The 21,257-nt window shown below is 40.1% G+C and overlaps 7 protein-coding genes across 7 annotated transcripts; 3 read left to right on the top strand and 4 right to left on the bottom strand.

Moving 5' to 3' along the window:
• Positions 1 to 920, bottom strand: JH06_5685 (HECT E3 ubiquitin; the record flags this gene model as incomplete). The annotated part of the gene is made up of 2 exons (XM_014673597.1): positions 1 to 747; positions 778 to 920. Coding segments are annotated over 2 exons (890 nt in total), but the record flags the coding sequence as incomplete, so codon positions are not given.
• A 15-nt stretch (positions 921 to 935) lies between these two features.
• On the bottom strand, positions 936 to 6,977 carry JH06_0886 (HECT E3 ubiquitin; the record flags this gene model as incomplete). The annotated part of the gene is made up of 5 exons (XM_014673578.1): positions 936 to 1,917; positions 1,948 to 3,434; positions 3,466 to 4,329; positions 4,355 to 6,804; positions 6,836 to 6,977. The coding sequence occupies 5 exons, from the start codon at positions 6,975 to 6,977 to the stop codon at positions 936 to 938; spliced, it is 5,925 nt and encodes a 1,974-aa protein (XP_014529064.1).
• A 327-nt stretch (positions 6,978 to 7,304) lies between these two features.
• Positions 7,305 to 8,423, bottom strand: JH06_0887 (hypothetical protein; the record flags this gene model as incomplete). The annotated part of the gene is made up of 6 exons (XM_014673579.1): positions 7,305 to 7,798; positions 7,826 to 8,025; positions 8,055 to 8,128; positions 8,159 to 8,289; positions 8,314 to 8,378; positions 8,404 to 8,423. The coding sequence occupies 6 exons, from the start codon at positions 8,421 to 8,423 to the stop codon at positions 7,305 to 7,307; spliced, it is 984 nt and encodes a 327-aa protein (XP_014529065.1).
• Positions 8,424 to 9,325: 902 nt separating this feature from the next.
• Positions 9,326 to 10,592, bottom strand: JH06_0888 (hypothetical protein; the record flags this gene model as incomplete). Its single annotated transcript, XM_014673580.1, has 3 exons — positions 9,326 to 9,465; positions 9,496 to 9,567; positions 9,596 to 10,592. The coding sequence occupies 3 exons, from the start codon at positions 10,590 to 10,592 to the stop codon at positions 9,326 to 9,328; spliced, it is 1,209 nt and encodes a 402-aa protein (XP_014529066.1).
• A 3,507-nt stretch (positions 10,593 to 14,099) lies between these two features.
• Positions 14,100 to 14,882, top strand: JH06_0889 (hypothetical protein; the record flags this gene model as incomplete). The annotated part of the gene is made up of 5 exons (XM_014673581.1): positions 14,100 to 14,187; positions 14,217 to 14,477; positions 14,508 to 14,642; positions 14,670 to 14,747; positions 14,779 to 14,882. The coding sequence occupies 5 exons, from the start codon at positions 14,100 to 14,102 to the stop codon at positions 14,880 to 14,882; spliced, it is 666 nt and encodes a 221-aa protein (XP_014529067.1).
• A 460-nt stretch (positions 14,883 to 15,342) lies between these two features.
• On the top strand, positions 15,343 to 16,467 carry JH06_0890 (calcium-binding protein 39; the record flags this gene model as incomplete). Its single annotated transcript, XM_014673582.1, has 5 exons — positions 15,343 to 15,459; positions 15,494 to 15,538; positions 15,572 to 15,828; positions 15,858 to 16,311; positions 16,342 to 16,467. 5 exons carry the CDS (start codon positions 15,343 to 15,345, stop codon positions 16,465 to 16,467), a joined length of 999 nt encoding a protein of 332 aa, XP_014529068.1.
• A 3,650-nt stretch (positions 16,468 to 20,117) lies between these two features.
• Positions 20,118 to 21,091, top strand: JH06_0891 (hypothetical protein; the record flags this gene model as incomplete). The annotated part of the gene is made up of 6 exons (XM_014673583.1): positions 20,118 to 20,146; positions 20,180 to 20,327; positions 20,359 to 20,472; positions 20,503 to 20,580; positions 20,612 to 20,803; positions 20,834 to 21,091. 6 exons carry the CDS (start codon positions 20,118 to 20,120, stop codon positions 21,089 to 21,091), a joined length of 819 nt encoding a protein of 272 aa, XP_014529069.1.
• Positions 21,092 to 21,257: the final 166 nt, after the last annotated feature.

A 21,257-nucleotide genomic window follows, 5' to 3' on the forward strand; every position in this document is an offset into this window, starting at 1 on the left:
AATCGTTCTCTCATTATCGCATCTGTTGAATATTGAGGAAGATCCAACTGAAAGAAACATGTATGAGCCACAGGAAGCATCTCATCTCCTGATGAACAGTAATTCAACTTGAATGGTCGTGACCAAGTATTCCCCTTCGGCAATCGTGATCTTCCCCATGTAAACCGTAAGAATTGGGTTCGATCCTTACTTGATAATCCTCCCATCACTCTCCAAAATCGCTGAACCACTTCATGTTCCTCTGTCCATCCAGCATACACTGTATGCAATCGCAATATGTCCAGATTCACTTCAGGCATTCCTTTCACAGCTCGTTCTAACTGCTCCCATGTGAACAATGATAAGGCTCGCTGAGGTACCAATGCGTACACTCCTGCAGCTACTGCTTCAGCAGCCTGCTTGCTCTCATTCAACCTGAAATCCAAAGCAAGCTCATAGAATCGCATTCTGTTTTCAAAGGTCACAGCCACTTGACTGCCAGAAGGAATCAATTCTACCTCATTCCCTGCACTGTCTTGAATGCTGAACATCAGACCAAAGAGATATTGGAAGTCTTCACGACCATCACTCTCCTGATACTCCTTCACCTGACGAAGAGTATTCATGAACCCTGAGTCCACAGCTTCCACATCCTCCACTGTGATCTTATCACCAACAATGGTCTTCCAGAAGAAGGATGACAGTTCAATTGACATGAGTTGTTTGGTACGTAACGAAATACCAATCAGATTGCCTACAAAAGTGTACCTAATCATCATTTCATTCTCTCATCATTACATGGCCACAGCATCGGATGAATCACGATATTTCGGATTCGCTACAAATCGTTCTTCCTCATTCCCATTCTCTTCTTGCGAATTAGGACATGGAATGAATAAGTCAATTCGATCACTGAACAGATCTTCCACACTACAACTCATTCTCCTCTTCCTTCCTTACCATCGTTCAATTGTATCTCGATACAACCCACCCCAATCCAAACCCTGTTCTCCTTTGTATTTCACAGAGAGGAGACGTTCACGAGCATCCAGAGGAGCACGCATTACTTCCACTTTGTACTTTCTCATCTGTCGGAAGAGTTGGGCGAATGTACACTGACTGGTGCTAGCATTGGCACCCTCTGAATTCGTTCCTCCATGTAACTGAAGTTCACTCCGTTCCATGTCTGTGTAAACACGACGATTATCCAATTCAACAATAGGATAAGCATCCTTTCCATGGTAAGTCGTTTGTGTGATGGATAATTCCAAGAAGTTCTCCTTCACAGAAGGGAAAATGTATCCTGTGAGAAGACTTAAGTACATTCCCAAAGTATTCGAACTGCTATATCGTGAAGTACCCACTTCTACCAAATGAACAACACGATTAAGCTGTGAATTGTAATATTGAATTAGAGCAAGTCTGTATCTGACTTCTCGATCAGAGAATGAAGATAAGGCATAGAACCGAGCTCGATCGTCTTCATTCAGTGTTAGTTGACTCACATCATACAATAGCATTGGCATTCGACTTTTGGACGCTTTCTGTTCTAGCAAACCAAGGAGCTGCAGATCTAACTTTCGTGAACACCTTCGATAGGTCTCAACTATTTCAACTTCACTCTGTAGATCCCATGATCGACCAGCAATCAGTACAGCTCGTTTCAGATAAGGAAGAGGAGGTAAAGATTGGAAGAAGAAGCAATAAGTGAGAAGATAAACAGTATCAATTGAAGCCTTCAAATCCTCTCCAATATCTATCACATCAGGAACAAAAGACGGAATGGAAGAAGATTTGGTATCTTCAATCTTCAACTTCTCTAACTGATCATTGTTCTGATAAGAACATAAAAATTCAAGCAAGAGAGGAAGTTGAGCAGGAACAATAGATTGTCGATCTAATCCCTCACAGAAGTGCATCACCACATCGTACATGTGTCTATGAATCACTCATCACACTATCACTTACTGAATATTGGGAAGCTGGATATGCGTAAGAGCTCCTGAACCACGTAACTTGATCAACAGTTCGACAACGCGTGATTTGAATGGCATTCCACTAGATCGGAGATATTCGATCAGATGACTAAGAGCCATGTTTAGGAATGATGAATCAGTTTGACCTCCACATTTGATTATCTCCAGTACTAACTCCAATGCAAAGCAACTCCAATCAAAACAGGAAGCTTCAAGAACATCAATGTCGCCATTCCACCGAACATGCTCAAATGGTTGGATGACAAATGCATAACCCCAAGAAGGAGCCGCTTTACTACTGCTCTCAAAGAGATATCGCAGGGTATTTCCACGTACAGTGAACGCACAGAAGGCAGATCCTTCACCTGTGAATCGTGCAATGATCTCAGCATGATCATCATCACGGAAAAAAGTGAGTGAAGCATACTTACTATCTAAACTGCATCGTTTATCAAATACAACACGTAAACCAGCTACTCCCTGAACTGTGACTTTATCATAGTATTTGGATTTCCCAAAAACTGGATGAATTGACATTACTGTGTAACGCCCTCGATCTTCGGATGCTAACTGAATCGATGAAACATTTGTAGAATGAGAATGAAGTGGTCGAATCGAGTCTGCTCGACGATAGGAGACCGAATGCGTATCAGCAGTATTCCCTTGTTGTCCCCAAGCATCTTCCTTCAACACATCTAATAGTTCCTTCCTTCGTGAACTTGTCAGACAGAGTTGCTTCACACAACCCTTTAAAATCTTGAAGAGACAACTCACAAGAGTGACATAGTTATGCTTTGATGGATTTAGTATCTGATTGTTCATATGGGCTACATAAGTATATTGAGTGAACAACACGACATCTGTTGCATCTAAGGACCAAGCTTCTAGAGCATCAACGTGATTCTTATGAAGATAATACAGAAGACAAATAAGCAATTCACGAACATATTTCATACTCAATACTGCACAGATTCGACCTGTTACACCTCGGAATAATTTCACATTACCGAGATAGTATAACAATCGATACTTGTGAAGTGAGACTGTTTTTGAGGGATAGGTATTCTCTTCCAGAATACCTGAATTTTCATTTAAGAGGGATAACGTCACTGTATCATTGAACACACCTGTAATCACTCCTGTTTCTGGAACTGGTGAATAAAGAACAGTTTTATCAGTGACTGAAGCAACAACACCATAAATACTATTCATGTTGCGAATATTCTCTTCTGTTAGCTTCTGTAATCGAGTGAATGGAGGTAACACTTGTGCCAGAATGTCATCTGTGAGTCGTGAAGCAGTACTACTGGAGGCTACTTGGAGACGTCGAATTCCCAACTCCATATCTGATAACACAGAATCATCAGAATTGACACTGTGATTTTGATCAAGCTGTAATGGACCATAGTTCTCATGAAGTACTCCAGGAGGCTGTTCTACAAGGAATGAAGTAGCTTCATTATCATTATCATTCAGAGACTACAGATCATCTCTCTCTACTAATACATACCTGAAGGACTGCATAAGCTACCATCACATCCACATTACAAATTACCGCGATTTCTCTGGCCTTCTTCATTCGCTTTTCATTCCGAATTACCTTTGGTCCATCCGTTTCTTCTCCTTCATCAAACCTTACTTCTTCTTCCTCCTCTTTACCAAATCCAAATCGAGGATCCACCTTATCACGACCATGCACAATCTCTCCATCTTCTTCTGTCTGGAGTTCCATAGGAAGCAAACGAGCAGAACCTGTGTATGTATCAATGAGATACTCAATAAACCAATTGAAATACTGACGGACAATAAGTGTATTGAAGGAGACATTACATGGCAAAGGACGTAGAGCCATCTTCCATAACAGTTGAACTATCTCAGGCTGCAACTGTGTTGCAAGCGTATCATTACTGATTACAAGATGATTGATACATCGTACACAGTAGAGATAGAGAATAATGTTTTGAAGCTGTGATGGATTGAGACATAAATCACTTGTATTGAAGAAAGGCATCTCTGCTGCTGGCAATGTGAACAATTCTTCATTCAAATCCAATCCCTTCAACATATGTTCAATGGCTACTAAGAGCTGCCCATACACACCATTTCGATCTTGTGGAGGCTCTATCCGATCGACCACATCAAACACATAACAATTAACCAGTTTGGGAGTATCCAATTTATCCATCAACACTAGGGCTTCACCCATCGAACGATGATACTTGATAATTGTACCTGTACCATGACTCTGATACGCTGCATGAATGAGTGTTGACACATCATTCTCACCATCCATCAAGAACTCGTGGATTCGAATACGACTTCCAGCATACATACGAGGTGTAATCGCTCCCAGCACCTTCAAGACAGCAGTAGTCTGGTGTACGTCGACGTAAAACCACATGAAATCCATCCTGCCGAGGATAGAGCTTCTCGTTCTGAAGCTGCTCTGCAGCAACATTCAATACATCTTGAAATACACTCAATGTCAATGAGGCCCATGGCTGCGTTTCCAACATACGACGCATCAAATAGACAACCTCTTCTGCAAACACAAGAGAGCAGAAAGCAGCAGTATGTCCATCTGGTCGAATACACATCTTGCAGGAAGAAACAAACACTTTCTGTCGAGTGATCAGGATCTCTTCCATATAGGCATCCTTATTAGGAATGGAGAAGGACGGAGATGAGCGACAGAGAGTATTGTAGATAAATGGGAAGAAAGTACAACAGAGAGCACATGAAGTACGTTCACCAATCAGGGCTCCAGGACAGCCATCACTATGGGAAATGAGGTGCAGTAAGAAATATATGAAGGCTTCACGTTGCTCTAGAGTTGGAGACGGAGTTGATGGGAAACTGGGTGGTTTGAGGAGTGGATTCTTAAGTACAGAATCTGCATCAGGAGTTCCAGGAGTGATCTGCGTGAACTGATCAGGGAGCTCTTGAAAGACAGGGGGAATATAATCAGTAGCAGGAATAATATACTGAAAGAGCATGATGGTAAGTTTCTGATGACGAGGAGAGAAATACAGCATATTCCACAACATACCACCATACTGATCCCAAGGAAGAATGAGTGAGAGACGCGTATGAGAGATGAAGAGAGTAAGAGCCAAATTGGAAGCAATGAGTCCTTCTCCTGCGGAGATTAGCATATCTGTGGCAATCATTCCTCTCATTATATTCTTCTCATCAACCACTTTCACACAAGAATAAGGATTGCCTGCAGATTCATTGGTATGATAGCTGATAGGCGCAAAAGGCTGCCATGCGTCACAACGTTCTTTCAACACACGCTGTTGCCGTGAAAGATCCTTCATGAAGCAATGAAAGAGAGAACATGTGAATGCCATGTACTTCGCACTCAACCGAACAAATAGATTGGATACATCCGTCAAAGTCCAATTATACAGTGTATCCGCATTCTGAGCAGGACTCTGACGACTACGTGGAAGGTAATCTGAGAAGGCTTGAATAAGAATAATTGTTGATGCAAGACGCATTGCATTAGCCAGAGCCATCACCGATTCTGGAAAGATTCCCGTGATTGTGGCTGTCTGTGTATTCACATATTCCCAATTCTCTTGAATATCACGAAGCATACGATGGAAATGAGACTGATTCACAGTAATTTTCTTCTCGGAAAGAGAGTCCCAGAAAGGACCAGGAGAAATTAGGATGTCTTTCGAGTAATCATTTGTCATCTCATACCACTTGCTTAATTGCAAACTGCTTTCTTGAAGAAAAGGAAGAAGATGAAGATGATATGAGAACAAGGGAAGTTTCGGTGATATGACAGTTGTAAGGAACCAGAGAATGGTTGTACCAAGACGCCATTGGAGTGTCTCCACACATTTCTGAAATCGATTCTTTAGTGATTCACAAAACGAGGTGAGAGTTGTAAGGAGAGACTGCATGATTTGAATAGAAGCTCCTTCACAGTTCCCCAGATAGTCCAATCCATAAGACCCTTCATTTCGTCTCTTTCCATCATGATAACCCCCTACACAAAGTGTTGAGAATACGGTCATCTCGTGGATTAGTCCAAGAAGGAAAAGACGTGATGCTTGAGGGAATGAGTGAAGGAGAGAGAGGAAGTGAGATGCTTCTTCAAATATATCACGTTTGTTCTGTGCATTTTCACTACGTCGCTGAAGACTTTCAGTCAAATGCTTGCATGTCACAGTTGTTGACATAAGCAAATACTTCTTCACACAAATAAGAATCAAGTCTTCTCGTGATTCTGGTACTACACCCTTCTCTTCAATAATCACACTGCTGTTTCGAGTGAGAGAAGCAATGATTTGTTTTCGATCAATCTGGAGTTGGGCATCTTCAGCCATTCCATTCTCCTCATCCTTCAGAACATCCCAAGGCTGGTTCAGAGACATCAATAAGTCCAGTTTCTGAAGCAACTGGTCCAGATAATCTTCATAATTGGACGTAAATAGCAATTCCCGTTCTTCTTGATCTGGCATCTCATGTAACTCCCCATGCAGGTTTGTTGGGATTCGTTCAAATGACACAGGTTCCTTTTCCGATGGTGCATCTGTACCTGCAAATGACATTAGTTTCTGAATCCGCTGCTTTCGCTCAGACGGCAAGGAACGCAGATTCAGATCCGATTTCCGGGAATCCAGTCGAAGCTGGGTACTGTCGCTACGAATGAACTGACTACTGCTGAGACGGCGAATTGGCATCATTGTTTGAGAAATACCTTGATTGAATCCAAGACCTGAATGAGATGCAAATTCCTGTTTCTTCTTTCGTAAATGTTCACGAAGATTGATAACTTGTCTCCATAGAAGCCCTAGAACTGCAGGAACAGGTAGAAGAGAATCATGAGACTCTACTTCCTAAGTTTGTTCATTCACTCTTACCAACAAGCTTCTCATACGACTGAAGTAACAGTTCTTCTTGACCACACAAATACACCAACACAGCAAACACTTTCATTTCCACACTCACATGAATAGGTTGCCGTTTCCTTCTCCAGGCAGGCTCAGGATAATGAGAATCCATCCATCGATGAATACTCTCATACTCACTCAATGCATTCTCGTAAACAGCATGAATGAATTGAATAGGACGAGATTGATGAGTGTTCTTCTCAGCAAGACCACCACTGAAGACATAACTCTCCAGAAGACAACGTATATCTTCCCGTGGTTCCACATAGTTCAAATGTAGACAGGAGAAGTGATATTTGGTTGTGGTAGTTACAAGGAGATTGAGAATGGTGATATGCCATGGTGGGGAGAAAGCAATCGTGTGATACAAAGGATTATAAATATTGGCTGTGAGTACATCTTCCTTACTCTGGATGATAGCATGCTACCAATGACACATCTATTCAATTCCTACATCAACACCACAGAGTAACATCAATGAACACCAAGCTTGGGTTAGCTCCATTAAGTCAGTTCGAAGATTGGCTGCTATATGAAGAGAGTAATGACCCATATAAAGAATTGAAAGCACATATGGAAGCAATACATCCAAAGGTGTAGCTGTAAGTGATGTTAGGACTGTTGGTTGAGCAGATGGGAGAGTGGTAATGGCTGATTGAGCACTACTTACGATCCGAATGCACAGAGGAAGCAACTGCATCAAATAACCTTCAAGGATCTCTGACTCAGTTCGAACTCCAGCAGTATCACCTTCAGCTTGGGAGAGGAGATAAATTTGAAATGGAAACAAAACTTCATGGAGGAGACGATGACAAATCCGAGAAGGAACATACGAAGTAACATATTTCTTACTGTTGAAATAATTTAGAATATCCTTCTCAATGACAGTAAGAAGAGTGTTCAGACTACGTAATGACTGACCAGCAAATGCTTCTATTTCTCATTCTCAATCCATTCAACGACCATCCATTCGACTGTCTGCCTCGTAGTCAGGAAGTAGATTCACCAAATCATCGGCTGGGAGACACTCTAACAGACGATAACGGTCTCGAGATGAACCTCGTAAGAGATAATGAGGAACATATCGACTCCAATATGTCTCAGAACACTCCATAAACCCTCCAAGTGGAACATAATCATCCTTCTGCATAGGATTCACTCTACAATGAATAGAATCCTTAACATCTACTCCACTACATCATAACAATAATCAGCGCCATAACGATAGACATTATCTTCACCACTGTCCCAATGAATGCATACCTAAGCATTACCAAACTTTGTCAAACTAACTCCTTGGTCTTTGTTTCCTTTCCATTCTTTTCGTCGAATCACGGTTCCTTCACCCCCATTTCCCTGATTTCCCCACTGCCAATCAGGTCCTCGAATAACTCGATCTCCAGGGTTCAAAAGAGGATACAAAACTAAACGTTAAGAGAATTTAATACTAAAACAGTTCTTCTCCTCTTCGTAGATGTCATGATATGGACAGTATTCCAAATGGGGAACAACCCTAACAGTTATCATCTCCATCTAACTTTACCCGCAGGTGCAACATGTTAGACTCCCAGGATAAGCTGGTTTAAGAGAGGCATGATGCACTTGAGCGGAACGCAAAATTCTATTATAAATGATAAGAAGAGAATAATACCGTTGTAGAAACAAAAAGACTGCATTACGAAGCAAAAAGACTTCTTCATATGGAGAGGATGTATGAACTAATATAGAGAGTTCCTATCATTTACGACAAGCATGAAATGAAACCTGAAAGGCCGCAAGTTCATATTTGCTATCATTTTTCTGTTGGATCGCTCCAGAACTCGCCCTGAGCACAAAATTCTTGACACTTTCACAATCTATTACATAAGACACGAAATAGCCAAGTTTTACATTCTTTTCGTTCATTTTCTGGTAGCCGTATTTTTTGTTCATTTCCTAATCGAATGGAACTTCCTGTTCTGAAAATGGCTGAGAATGGAGGGATATCCGACAAGAGTCGTCGAGGAACAGATACTAAAAAGTTTGCAGAACAGCGTTCCTATAAAATCAAGAAATAAAAACACAAATCACATAAAACCATCCTTCCCCTCCAATGCAGTCATAATCATCACTTGCTGGAGTTTCTATCGGCATATGAGATGATTTGTAACTCTAAACTGAAACAAATGACTATGAATGATGGATGTGGAATCGTGGAAACAAGTTGATTGAAACAAATATTAGCAATATAGAGTACAAGAACTCTAGAATAGTCGAAAAAAAGTTTCAAATCCTCCTCCATCTACATTATCATGACAAGAAATCTCATACTAGTACACGATATTGATACAGATGAATGAAATGGGCGATGTGAAAATGAGATATTTTGCGAGGAGATTTGGGGAGTGTTGAGAATGACAACAGAGTCCATATAGCAGAGGGAATTAAACCCACATTGAAAAGAATGTAAAAATGGTAAATCTATAATGAAGAAAACTGTGAATCCGAACTAGAAAGTGAAAAGAGGTTATAACAACCAAGTAACTGTTTGAACCTGTCTTGTTGATCCAATCCTTTTAGTGAATTATCATGAATCGATATCTCTGTCAACATGGGAAGATCTACAAATCAGTCTCACTTTCATTCTTTACTTTCAAACGAAACGACAGTAGCACATACAAAAGATCCAGAACCAATATTTACCCCTTCTAATCGAGGTAAATCTAGATAACAACGTCATTGCTTTCCTACTTTCAATAACAAGTCTCCAACAACTCACAAACGCTGTATTACCAATAAATATACGATTGAGTTGTGGGCAACAGGAGATTGAAAACATATTGTAGTTGGTAAGCGAATGATTCCCAATCTGAAGAAGGCGCAAGTTTGGGAGGTAGGACAGAGTTAGTGCTAGTGGGCTTTGCGTAGTTCCTGGCTCACCACTGACCATACAATAATCACCAATCACAATTTGTTCTAATTTCCAGATCTGGTGAATGTGAATACTAAAAAAATAAGCTCCAGAATAATTGTCAAATAGGATTTGTTTGGTTAACGACAACAGATTGGTCACTTCGGTGTCTTGTGGGACCACACGACAGATCTCAGAAAACAAATTGGAATCGTAGATCCATTCACCCTCATATTCCTTCTCGCCATGTCGATTAAAGAAACGTCCCATCCCAAAGTGTTCTCCATTATAGATCATTCCTTCGTAATACAAAAGTTGTGTTTCGAGGTGACAATGGTAATAGATCCCATAACAGACATCACAAGAGGAGAGACGAAAGCCCTCAAAGAGTAAGTGATTGTCTTCATCATAGTAACAACCCCATCCACAAGGAGAGGCATCGCAAACAGTTCCATCCCAGCGTTCACCAGTATTGTAGTCATCAAGAATATCTTTCGAAAGAGATGACATATCCTTTGAATAGACTATGGTTCCTCGATTCGCGATGTAAACAGCTGAAAGGGTTCGAGTCTGAAGATTGGCCACAACAATTTGACCATGAATGACACCATCTCTCCAGCTCACCTGAACAACAAAAGGAAATTTGGAAATGACACAATGTCCATGGGGTTGAAAATGATTGTTAAACGATACAAAAGCATAATCTAATGGGATTTGCACTTTGTCTCCAACCTTGAAATACCAACCACTTTCCGCCAACTCTTCTTCTCGCAATAAGAGTCGTTGATGCTTCTCTTGAATCTCAACATACTCTTCCCCGCAAGTATTTCGTTTCATAGAACGTGCGTCCCTCTTTGTGATATGTTAGTAAATGATTATCTGAACAAACAGATTCATACTTCCACAGCGCTAGAAATACCGCTATTTATATGATGAATCTTACAAACATACAGGAGATTCACCTTTAGCAAAGCCATTTCTTGTCCTAGTTGAGTATCTGAAAACTTCGAGTTGACAAAGGTAATCCACTTGCCAATATAAATCATCATATCCTGTGTTAGCTGTTCATTCTTTGAGAGATTGTAAATGTTACGCTTGCAACAAGCTAACAAACGGAATAATACATCCGTAAGTCGTTTCATTACATCCATCACATATGGATCCCTCTTCATCTTTTCAATCATCCAAGGAGTATTGTTATCACATAGCAAACGAATAGCAACAATACACCATGCCATATCTGGATATCTTCGACTGTATCTCAGCGTCAATTCCGTACAAAGACCAATAAAGATGGGAAGTGTATCATCATTGAGGAATGGAAAGGGAGAGACGAAAGGAGAGGCAGATACAGAAGCATTGATCTCGATCAGCTCCTTCATGGTTTCGATCATGAGATCCAGGAGATCCGTTCTTAATCGCTTGTCTGACTCTGAAGGAGTCGTAGAAACGGTTCGCTTGATGGATGATGAAGGAACGTCTACTTGACTGATAGTTGCTGCTTGGAGAATGGATGTGATCGTTGGTTGTCCCGGAGTATGCGGTCGATTCAAGTTCTTAGGAGTGAGTGGACGCAACGTAACCCTTCTACACTTCTTCGATCCAGGAATGGAGATTGAAGGAGTTCTTTGTAACCAACTTGGAAGGCTCAATGGACATGAAATGAGATCCTTTCTAACTTTGGCTACTCCTAAATGCAAATACATGACAGGGTCACACATAAACCTAAGAAGATGAGATACAGTAGTTGGAATAGAAGGATGTACAATCGTCTTATCAAAACAGAAGGGCATCTCAGATTCAAAGCAAAGCGAAGTATCCTTCAATATCCGAAATACTACCTGACATACTCTCTTTTTATAACACAGTACAAGACCAGAAGGGAGGAATACCAATAGGTTAGACAGGACTAGAAGCAAAGCGATTTTATCATCCACAGAATGGACTGAAGAAATGTATGATAGAAATGTGCCAAAGACCTTCACACAATTGGTATTAATCTCCATAAAGACTTGAGATATGAAGAGAGGGTATTGCCCTGGTGGACAAAGGTGCAAGGCTTCTGCAAAGATACAAGCTTCAACAGCACAAGGAGACTGAGATTCTACATTCATAGCAATACGATGAATCAGCATATGAATAAAAGAAGGATTCTTAACAAAATGAATGGGCTTCGCAGGGAAGTGACGCATATTCAATAGAATAAGGAGGAGAATGCAATCTTGGCTTGCTTCCTTAATAGCCTGATTCTGTTCATCATTATAGTGCAGATCATCTACAATCATATCCTTCAATTAATTCCTACAATGTTCAAAGAGCTTAATACCAATATCGAGAGAAATACCTTCCACGAAAGACATTAATTTGGGTGAATGAAACAGATGTGAGAGCAAATCAACACATACAGAGACAGCACCAATACTTTCATCAGGCATATATCGTATAGTACTACATGCAATAGCCACATCCAAAAGACATTTCATATCTAATGGATCGATCATACGAGGCTGATTATCGGTAGGTAGGAGATCTGAGTAATTGTGTTGATAGAGTTGATTATGAAAGATAAGAGATAGAGTAAGACAGTCGATACTCAAGACAAACTCTACTGGCCGAGAATTATTGATAAGGGGTAAGAAATGCTTCTCCAACTTATAATAATCGAGTCTAGAGTTATCAAGATTAACCCAAGAAGGAAACGATATCATGGAAAGATATCGCGACATAGCGAGGTACATACGAGTTTGATCTTGGTTATCCATACGAGCCATACTACGAACAAGATTCAGATAGATATCCACTCTGGAGCACTTAAGCAATAACATTAAAGCATAATCATTAACGGCCGATGGAAAGAGTTTTGGAGAATGAAGAAACATCAGACATTCTTGCTCATTAAGTGAACCAATCACACATTTCAGTACAACCGGCAAGGTATTCATCTTGATAGACTCTAAATATTGAACAGAATTCAGACCACTTTGGATCCAGCAAAACAGGAAACACTCAATTAACGACCAGCAGAGATGACCACTTTCACAAAGACATTTGCATGCGTCCATTAATTTTCTTCCAAAAGCTTTAAACAAGACTACATAGATCGTTCTTCGGAGTGTCGTTCCATGATACAAGCGTAACCACACCCATTCATTCTCAACATCAGTAGCAGAGAGTAATTCAACACAACATCCCGCTAAGTCGTGTGCTTTTTCAAGAGCGATTGTTTGAGCAATAAAATGGCAGTTATAAGGTGTAAAGCGCCCCGAATGGAACGAATTCCAGAGATATTCATGAACAGAAGGATAATATAGAGATAGCTTTAGGAGAATCAACATTGCTTGGTCCGGCACACGAAAATAGTCTGCTTCCTTTAGAATCGCTGAAATAACAACTACAAATGAGGAAAATCGCGATAGAATACATTCATCAGCATGAACTAGATCTGAAATAAACGGCAAAAATGAATGGTAATTAAGGCAGAAGAATAATTTAAGGGCAAAAACGTTGATAGAATAATCATCATCAGGAAGAATAAACTGAATATAATAATCAAAAATGGCTGCTCTGACACCATCATCAACAACCTTCCAGAGCGACACAACGCAACGATGAAGACTAGTAATTTCCTCTTTCGATAATGGTATTAATGCAAAGCAAGAAATAGCTAAGCAAAGAGGTAATTCTCTCCTTTCAATGGATCTGATGCAAGCATCAACAGCAATTGCATACAATTCTATACTAATATTTGAAATAGGATTTATTACCAGGATGTCCTTTTGTTAACAAAGGAATACCTTCCATTATGATTGGCTGGCATTCCTTATCATGAATCTCTCCCAGAATCTCAAGCAAGACCTTTTTTCGATCCATACCATACAGGATGCAATCACTTATCTTCACGCTGATCGATTTAGCATTCTATGATGAAGTATTCATCAAACCACATACAGACTTCGGCATATTGGAAACTTTCTGATGCATAATAAGAATTATAGAACGAAAACAAGAAAAGTCAAACAAGAAACGATGGTACTAAAGTGATCCGAAACTAATCGATAAGGTTTTCCTTCCAGTGCCCTACTTGATCAACTAAATATAATATGAATCTAATCTGTTTCAAAGTACCTATCAAACTTTGAGTTTGTCACGGGAAATTTTGACAAGTAGCTGAAACTGTCAGTACACATCATTTTTCTTTTCTTTCTTCTAGAATTGTAGTACTTATATTCCCCTATCGGTCTGCCAGATGTCTTCTGCCGATAGTAACTCGTTTGCTGTGATCAAATTCTGTGACGATACCTCGAGATATCAGGTTACCTGGACAATAGACGACTTGTAGATGTCATGAAGGCTTCCGAATTTAGAGAATGCATATATGAAGAGGTTCAATGTCCTCCGATTGTTGATATGGGGGAGTGGATTGCCTATTACAGTACAATTCGATCCAAATTGTCACTATAGTCTATCTTATTCGTGAGGATCTTGCCTATCTCTTTGATGCGATTGCGGATGAGTGTACATTGGGTTTGAGTTGTTGTAACATGTCTGCTGGAATTCAGTATTTGTTCTATCAACGAATGATGTTTAGTTATTATTACTACTGGTCGGATAAGAAGAGATATCACTCTCCTGTCATGTTCCACACACGACGCTATGTTAACACCCTATTTTCTTGGGTCAATGATCTCCTTCATGAGGACTGTCAGATCTCTTCAGATAACAGTAGCAGCTAGCGATGAATTCCATCTCTAGAGCCCAGATTAAACGCACTGTTTTCGGAAAGTACTAGTCGCATTTTCCGGAGACTCCTTCATGTATATGCACATATCTACAACAGTCACATGTACTTCATCTTCCAGTTGGGTCTTGCTGAAGAGTTTCTTTACAGTTACTGTTGTGCTCTTTTTCTAGTAGATATCTATTCTCTCATTGGACCAACTGATCTCGATCCGCTGTATCCGCTGAATATCCAGATTCTACCATACTTAAAGTGTTGTCGTCCACTTTCATTTTTATGTAATAGCATACTACAACCGTACTATACCATTACCAAGATATCTTCGTGATCTATTAGGTGAGGATAGACAAAAACGAAAGAATAAGGGTATGTATATGGCGCAATACTGACAACAAGAGTATCAGGTTTCTTCTGTTTCATCGAGCTGTTTGCCATCTGCTAGAACTGGTTTAGGATGAGAATTGATGTTAATAAGTAGAAGAACTAGATGTTTGCATTGATCAAGACAGTAGTTCCGAGAATCCAATTAGCCATGAGAGCTCTCACAAGGGGGACACCAACATTCCAACAACAAGTGAAGTAGATAAAGAACTGGACCAGAACTTGAAACAAGATGAAATGTTAACACGAGAGTTTGAAAGAGATGAAATGGAATCAGTATGTTGAACAGATTTACAGTTAGGTATAGAAATGTCTCTGTTCCATTTACTAGGAATCACTTGATCTCGAACTCAATTACCTGTCTACTTTTGTTTGCTTTCGAGTCCTAGTGCTTGTTTGTTGAAACTCAGGATAAAATGATACTACTCATAATTGATTGTGTCCCAATCCTCTGTTAGTTCCTATGCCATGGAATTCATCAAGCGTGTTTTGGGATATCACAAAACTCCACCTGTCCTTGTTGATGCTTGCTTGTTTGAACTAAACTGCATTATCCATCAAATTGTTCCAAAATATGGACGTCGTGTATGAGTGCAATGGATTTCACTTATTATTGTAGTTGAATAAACGGTTCTGGCAGATGAAGAACTTTCTCTTTGGAAAAGTAGAGTCATGGATATAATGTCATCCAATGTAGGGAGGTCGAGAGCCAAACCTAGATGAGTGTGAAGAATTGGCAAAGGAAATCATCAACAAACATGTTGTAATCCAGATCCTATTAGCGTTTCCGAAGCTCAATTTCGAGGTATACATTTTGAGGAAGAATAAGAAGCAGGAACGCAAATCGTTTACTCAAGTTTTCTGTACTCTATTATACCGTGATCATTATAAATTTGCTTCCGATTATATGGTTTCGATAGAAGGAAGTGACATCTTGCTTTGTATTATGAATGCGTATCTCCTATCTCTCCATTATATTCTAGATATGGCGACCAGAGTCTTACAGTGAATGCTGGATTGATGTTACGCGAGTGCATTCGAATACGTTGTATTCATGACAAATTACTATCGGATCCACGACTTATTGAACCCCTCTTTACTAAATATGTTTACAATGAGAATTTCGATGTTTCATCAGATGCTTTTCAGACTATTCGAGATTTGTTGCGGAAGAACAAACAGTTAGTCAGTTCGAAGCTACAGCCTGGAGGTGTGCTTTTTAATGAACTATTTGGGTGGTATCGAGAACTAATGCAATCTTCCAACTATATTATCAATCGGGTAATGGTGAAGTTATTGAGTGAATTTCTGTTGGATAAGATCAATTTTGATATTATGATCGCATTTATCGGGAATGCAGAGAACTTGAAGGTAATAATGGATCTGTTATGTTCGTCCTATGAAACGATTCAGTTTGATGCATTCAACGTGTTCAAAGTGTGATTTTGATTTTGTCTTTATTGATAGATATTCGTTGCTAATCCAGACAAGACGACTCCAGTGGAAACAATTCTGCGGATGAATAAGAATGGACTGTTGGAGTTTTTCTCAACGTTTCTTCCTAACAAGGGTACTAATGTAGATGAGTTGTGATTCTAGATGATGAAACGTTTATAGATGAAAAGAAACTCATTGTATCATTATTAAGTCGATTAGAAGATTATCGATGAATTTGTTTGTGAGAAAACAGACTAGTGTTTAAATGCATCCATTAAATCCAGTTTACAGAATGGACATATCCATTTGGTTTTCAACCACGATTCAATACAATCTACATGAGAGGTATGGATTAATCAAACCTTTATGAAACATATCATGACAAGGAAACACCATTACTTCTTCTCCTGGTTCATATTCACAAGTACAGATGCAACAAGTTCCGTTCGATTCTCGCTGTGGATCGATTTCTTCTTGTTTCCATTCTTTCACTGTAAGGCGCTATGAATCACTTTCAACACACTATCATACATTCACCACCTCATCATGTACTTCATGCCACCGATCATCTAATACTCCTTTCTGGTTCTGTTCCAGACGCAACAACGCACTGTAACTCATATTATCCAAATTCATCTCAACATCTACAGCATTTATTGGATGTTCTTCTGTATGTTGTGAAGAAGTTTCATCATTTATATCGGAGAAACTGATAGATTTAAAATTGATGGCCGGATTGATATCACGAAGCAAAGAACTATCGCCTCCATCGCTTACGATACTACTACAATTCCGAAAACTCAGCTCACCAACAGGATGCCGTAGTCCGCTACAGTTTAATGTAGACACATTGAGTGAAAGACTGACTTCACTATTCTCTTCTAAAACACTGGTGGCTTGCCGTTTGACTAAGAAGGAGGAAGGCTCCACAGAGTCCCGTTTCTTTGAAACTTTCTCTTTTGGACTCGGTGAGTCAAACAGCAAAAGACTGTCTTCAACTACCCGAATTGGGTTCATCGGACGATTTGTCTTAGGATTCGTATCTACTCTCGACTCTGATATGAGCGAGTCCCGAATTACTCGGGATCGAATCGGCGTACAATAAGGATCTGTCTGTAACTGTTCCACTCGATGACCTGATCGCTCCTGATAGATTTCTCCCTGACGGTAAATCCACGAATATAGACAATACAACTATCTTATCACTTTGTTTTTGTAGTAGCAACTCCTTAAACACTTTCAAGTCGGTAATCTCCCTTTGCAATGCAACAAGCTGTCTTTTATAATCCAATTCTGAAGATGCTATATTCATGACTCCACTTCATCTTATACTCAATCTTCGATTTTCCTCTTTTAATCGATTCACCATTTCTCGTAACTGCTTGATCTAACTATGATTCTATCTTTTGATTAACACTTCTTCATTCAAGCTAGGATTACTCTGAATTTGAAGCGACTCTTTAAGAGTCTCTGTAGACTCAACTGGAACACGTTGTTTTCTGGAAGATTTGATTGGTGCTTGCAGAAGCGTTTGGGAACCTTAAAAATCACTTTTCACAAAATCCCATTACTTCGTTGTCGAAAACAAGGTGTTCGACATGGAGTCGAATACATGTCAAAAACGAAATGCCAACAAACAGCTTATATCTTCTTATTTAACTCTTCTTTTTGAATTTCCTCCATACTTTTCACATCTACAGCCACTTGTTTCTTCCAACACTTCCGTTTAGGTTTCACAGGCGTCGCCGTCTTTTCTTGTTTTGGTTTCTCAGCGTCCATCGCCTGAAGTGGAGCTAGTCATGAATTCCTTTCAGTATCCCTACCCGTCATTAGCCGATCAGTTTCCATCTTTTCCTCAATTAACGGTTTCAGAATGTCCATTTCTTCTTTTGGTAATGTCGACGGTACTTCCATGATCGTCAAAAATGAGTAGATATGGGCAATGGAGTCTCTACATGTGAATTTGGTTAATCACATCAACTTCATCAGATTGAAATCTGCTTTGCGAATCACTTCAACTACCTGATGTTCCAGTGCAGTCACTTCCTCCAGCATATGATTTACCTTCTCTGTATACACTCTCACAATATTCTCATTCTCTGCTCGTTCATTCTCCATATCACGCAGATTATGAGCCAAACACAAAGCCTGCATAATCTTGATCTCATCATTGATCTTCGATAAACGATCCATAGCTATCTGAATATGTTCTCTCTTCTTCAACATGAATACTGTTAACATCTCCATCAATTCCTCACACTCAGTCAAATACAACTTCACGTTATAGCCGATATAATCTGAACAGCCTGATGTTATCAGATCAAAATATCGTTCGCGACTTAGTGCATCTGTCCATGGATGTAATACAGTCTCAATCTCTTTCTTAAACTTTGTGTGTTCTTCTTCCAAGATCTGTATTTCTTTCGACCTCCGCTGATACTCTTCCCATTCCTTCAACTCCTTCTCAGCCAACTCTTTCTCTGTAGATTCTTCCTTCAGCGTTTGATCCACTGCAGATAGTTCTGAGTCAATGGCACTCAGCTCAGCAAGTAGCGCCTCACGCCGATTCTGTAGGGAGGATTTTGTACCCTGCAGTTCTTGAATGGAACAGTGTGCACGATTGAGATCCTGCCGAATAGACTCTGGATCTCTTGAGGGCTTTGGACACTTTACACAGAGAGGCGCAAACAATAAATCAGCAATCTCTTCGGTGCATGCGTCGTAGTCCTCCTTTGATTCTTCACACGCCCCATCTAAGATCTATGGTGAATTCTTAGGACAATAGCTACACAAAAGATCTCATAAGCAAGTTGAACACGTTGTTTAGAGATAGTACATCGCTGGACCAGTGTCTCACAAGAAGAACCTCCTTTGACGCCGAGTTGTTGAGTTAATTGATTGATCATGGTTCGACGCTTCTGTTCCTCTTCGGAATGACGGCAGGATACCACACATTCACCCAGATCTGTCATACACGCTAGCACGTTCGCATCGGAAGGGAATTTCATTTGGGAGAGAGTGGAAATGGTAGATACCATGGCCTTACTATTCTCCTCACTAAATCCTGTGACTTCAATTAGTAAACGACATAGAGCATATTCTGCTGGTGGCGTAAGAGGACTTGAAATGGCATTTGTGAACAGTAAACCAAAAATGTCTTTATTGAACACTAGCAGTCTCTATCCATGATACCAAATCACAGAATAGTACCTCATTCTCTGGACTAATCTCAAACCACTTTCGTAAACCATTACAAACATCAACTATACTAGGAATCACCACGACGGCCTTTAGTCGTTTCACTATATTCTCTCGTTCTAACTCCTGCTTTTCATAGGGAGTCTTCTTCACTTCGACCGGCACTGACGAATCGAGCTCCTTTTTCATTTCACTGACTACAAAGCTCGCAGCAGCATCCACTGAATCCACAGTGAGTCCCTTTTCTAATAGACGGATCAACATCACTTTCACATCCTGTCTTTCGTATCCCATAGATACAACAGACTCTACAACTTTCTCAAACGTGTCTAATTGTGAATCAATGATGTTAGGACAAACTTCGATCCACAGTTGGGCGCTTGTCGATGACAACATCTGCTAAAAGATGGGTTAGTCAAGATCCAAATTCAAATGACATCATACCCAACACCTTCATAACTCCTACTTTTCTCTGTTTCAGTCATATTAGAATTGTTAGCTCAAAATCACAATACAAATAAAAGTATCCTATCTCTGTGTGAATACAAAGGAATAGGGAATTGCATATTTAGCTTCGTTTTCGGGAAATTATAGTCTTTGCGTCAATCATGTTTTCACTTGCAGTGGCTAAAACAACGTAGGATGCAGAAGTTATTGGTTACATTTTCAGGTTGCTTCGAAGTGCATCAGCGATTCGATGGGCTCCTTTTGTTCGTAATCTCTTTATTAGTGTGAAGGAGACTCCAAATCCCGACGTTCAGAAGTTTCTCCCTACTCCTCCTATCACTGTTCTTCCTGCAGAATTTGGTCATACCATGGTGCGGAACTCCAGTCGGATGTGACATTTAGGAGTTCAATAATGAAAAAGAAGCGCGACAATCTCCTTTAGCGAGCAAGCTGTTCGAAATTCCGGAAGTGAGTTCCGTTCTTTTCGGAGATCAGTATATTTGTGTAACACGCAAAGTGAGGGCATCCTTGAAGCTTCATTTCTAGGATGGTGTAGATTGGGAATATATCAATCCCGCAGTCTTTCATGTCGTTTTAGATATATCCTCCAAGGCAGATTCATTAGTTTCGTTCATGACACTTCTTTTCTACGAAGGAACCCCAACCTATTGTTCTCCGTCCTGAGGACATTCCAGAGGATCCAAACGATGTTAAGGAGACAGACAGTGAAGTTGTCAAATTGATTAAAGAGCTTCTTGGTACTCGTATTCGTCCTCGTATAAAAGCGGATGGAGGTGACATCTTTTTCCAGGGTTTTGATGATGCTTCGGGTGTTGTGAAAGTGAAGGTGAGTTTATGGAAGGAATGTGATGGGTAGTTGACTGGAGCTTGTAAGGGATGTGCAAGCAGTAGTGTGACATTAAAACAGGGTGTAGAACAGATGATGAAGCACTACATTCCAGAAGTCAAAAGTGTGGAGAGTGTAGAAGATCCCGATACTCCCGAAGTGAAAGCAGCCAAGGAGAAGGCAGAGAAGGAGCTTCGAAAGGATTTCGAAGACGAATTGGCGGCAGCGATCGCTGATGAAATGAAGAAGATGAAAAAACGTAGGTATGGTTGTTCTGATTCTCGATGATGATTTCTTTGGTGATTGATGGCTCCGGCATTCTACTGCGAGAGAACGACTAAGAATTGTTTTGTCTGCTGGAATGCGATAGAATTGCATTAATAGGCGTGATTATCCCAAAGTATGGGATATTCGAGATTTCGTAATGCGACATTGTATAAATCTGGGAGCAAGT

Source organism: Blastocystis sp. subtype 4 (genome assembly GCF_000743755.1).
Source record: "Blastocystis sp. subtype 4 strain WR1 chromosome Unknown seqid_0035, whole genome shotgun sequence".
Lineage (NCBI taxonomy): Eukaryota > Bigyra > Opalinata > Blastocystidae > Blastocystis > Blastocystis sp. subtype 4.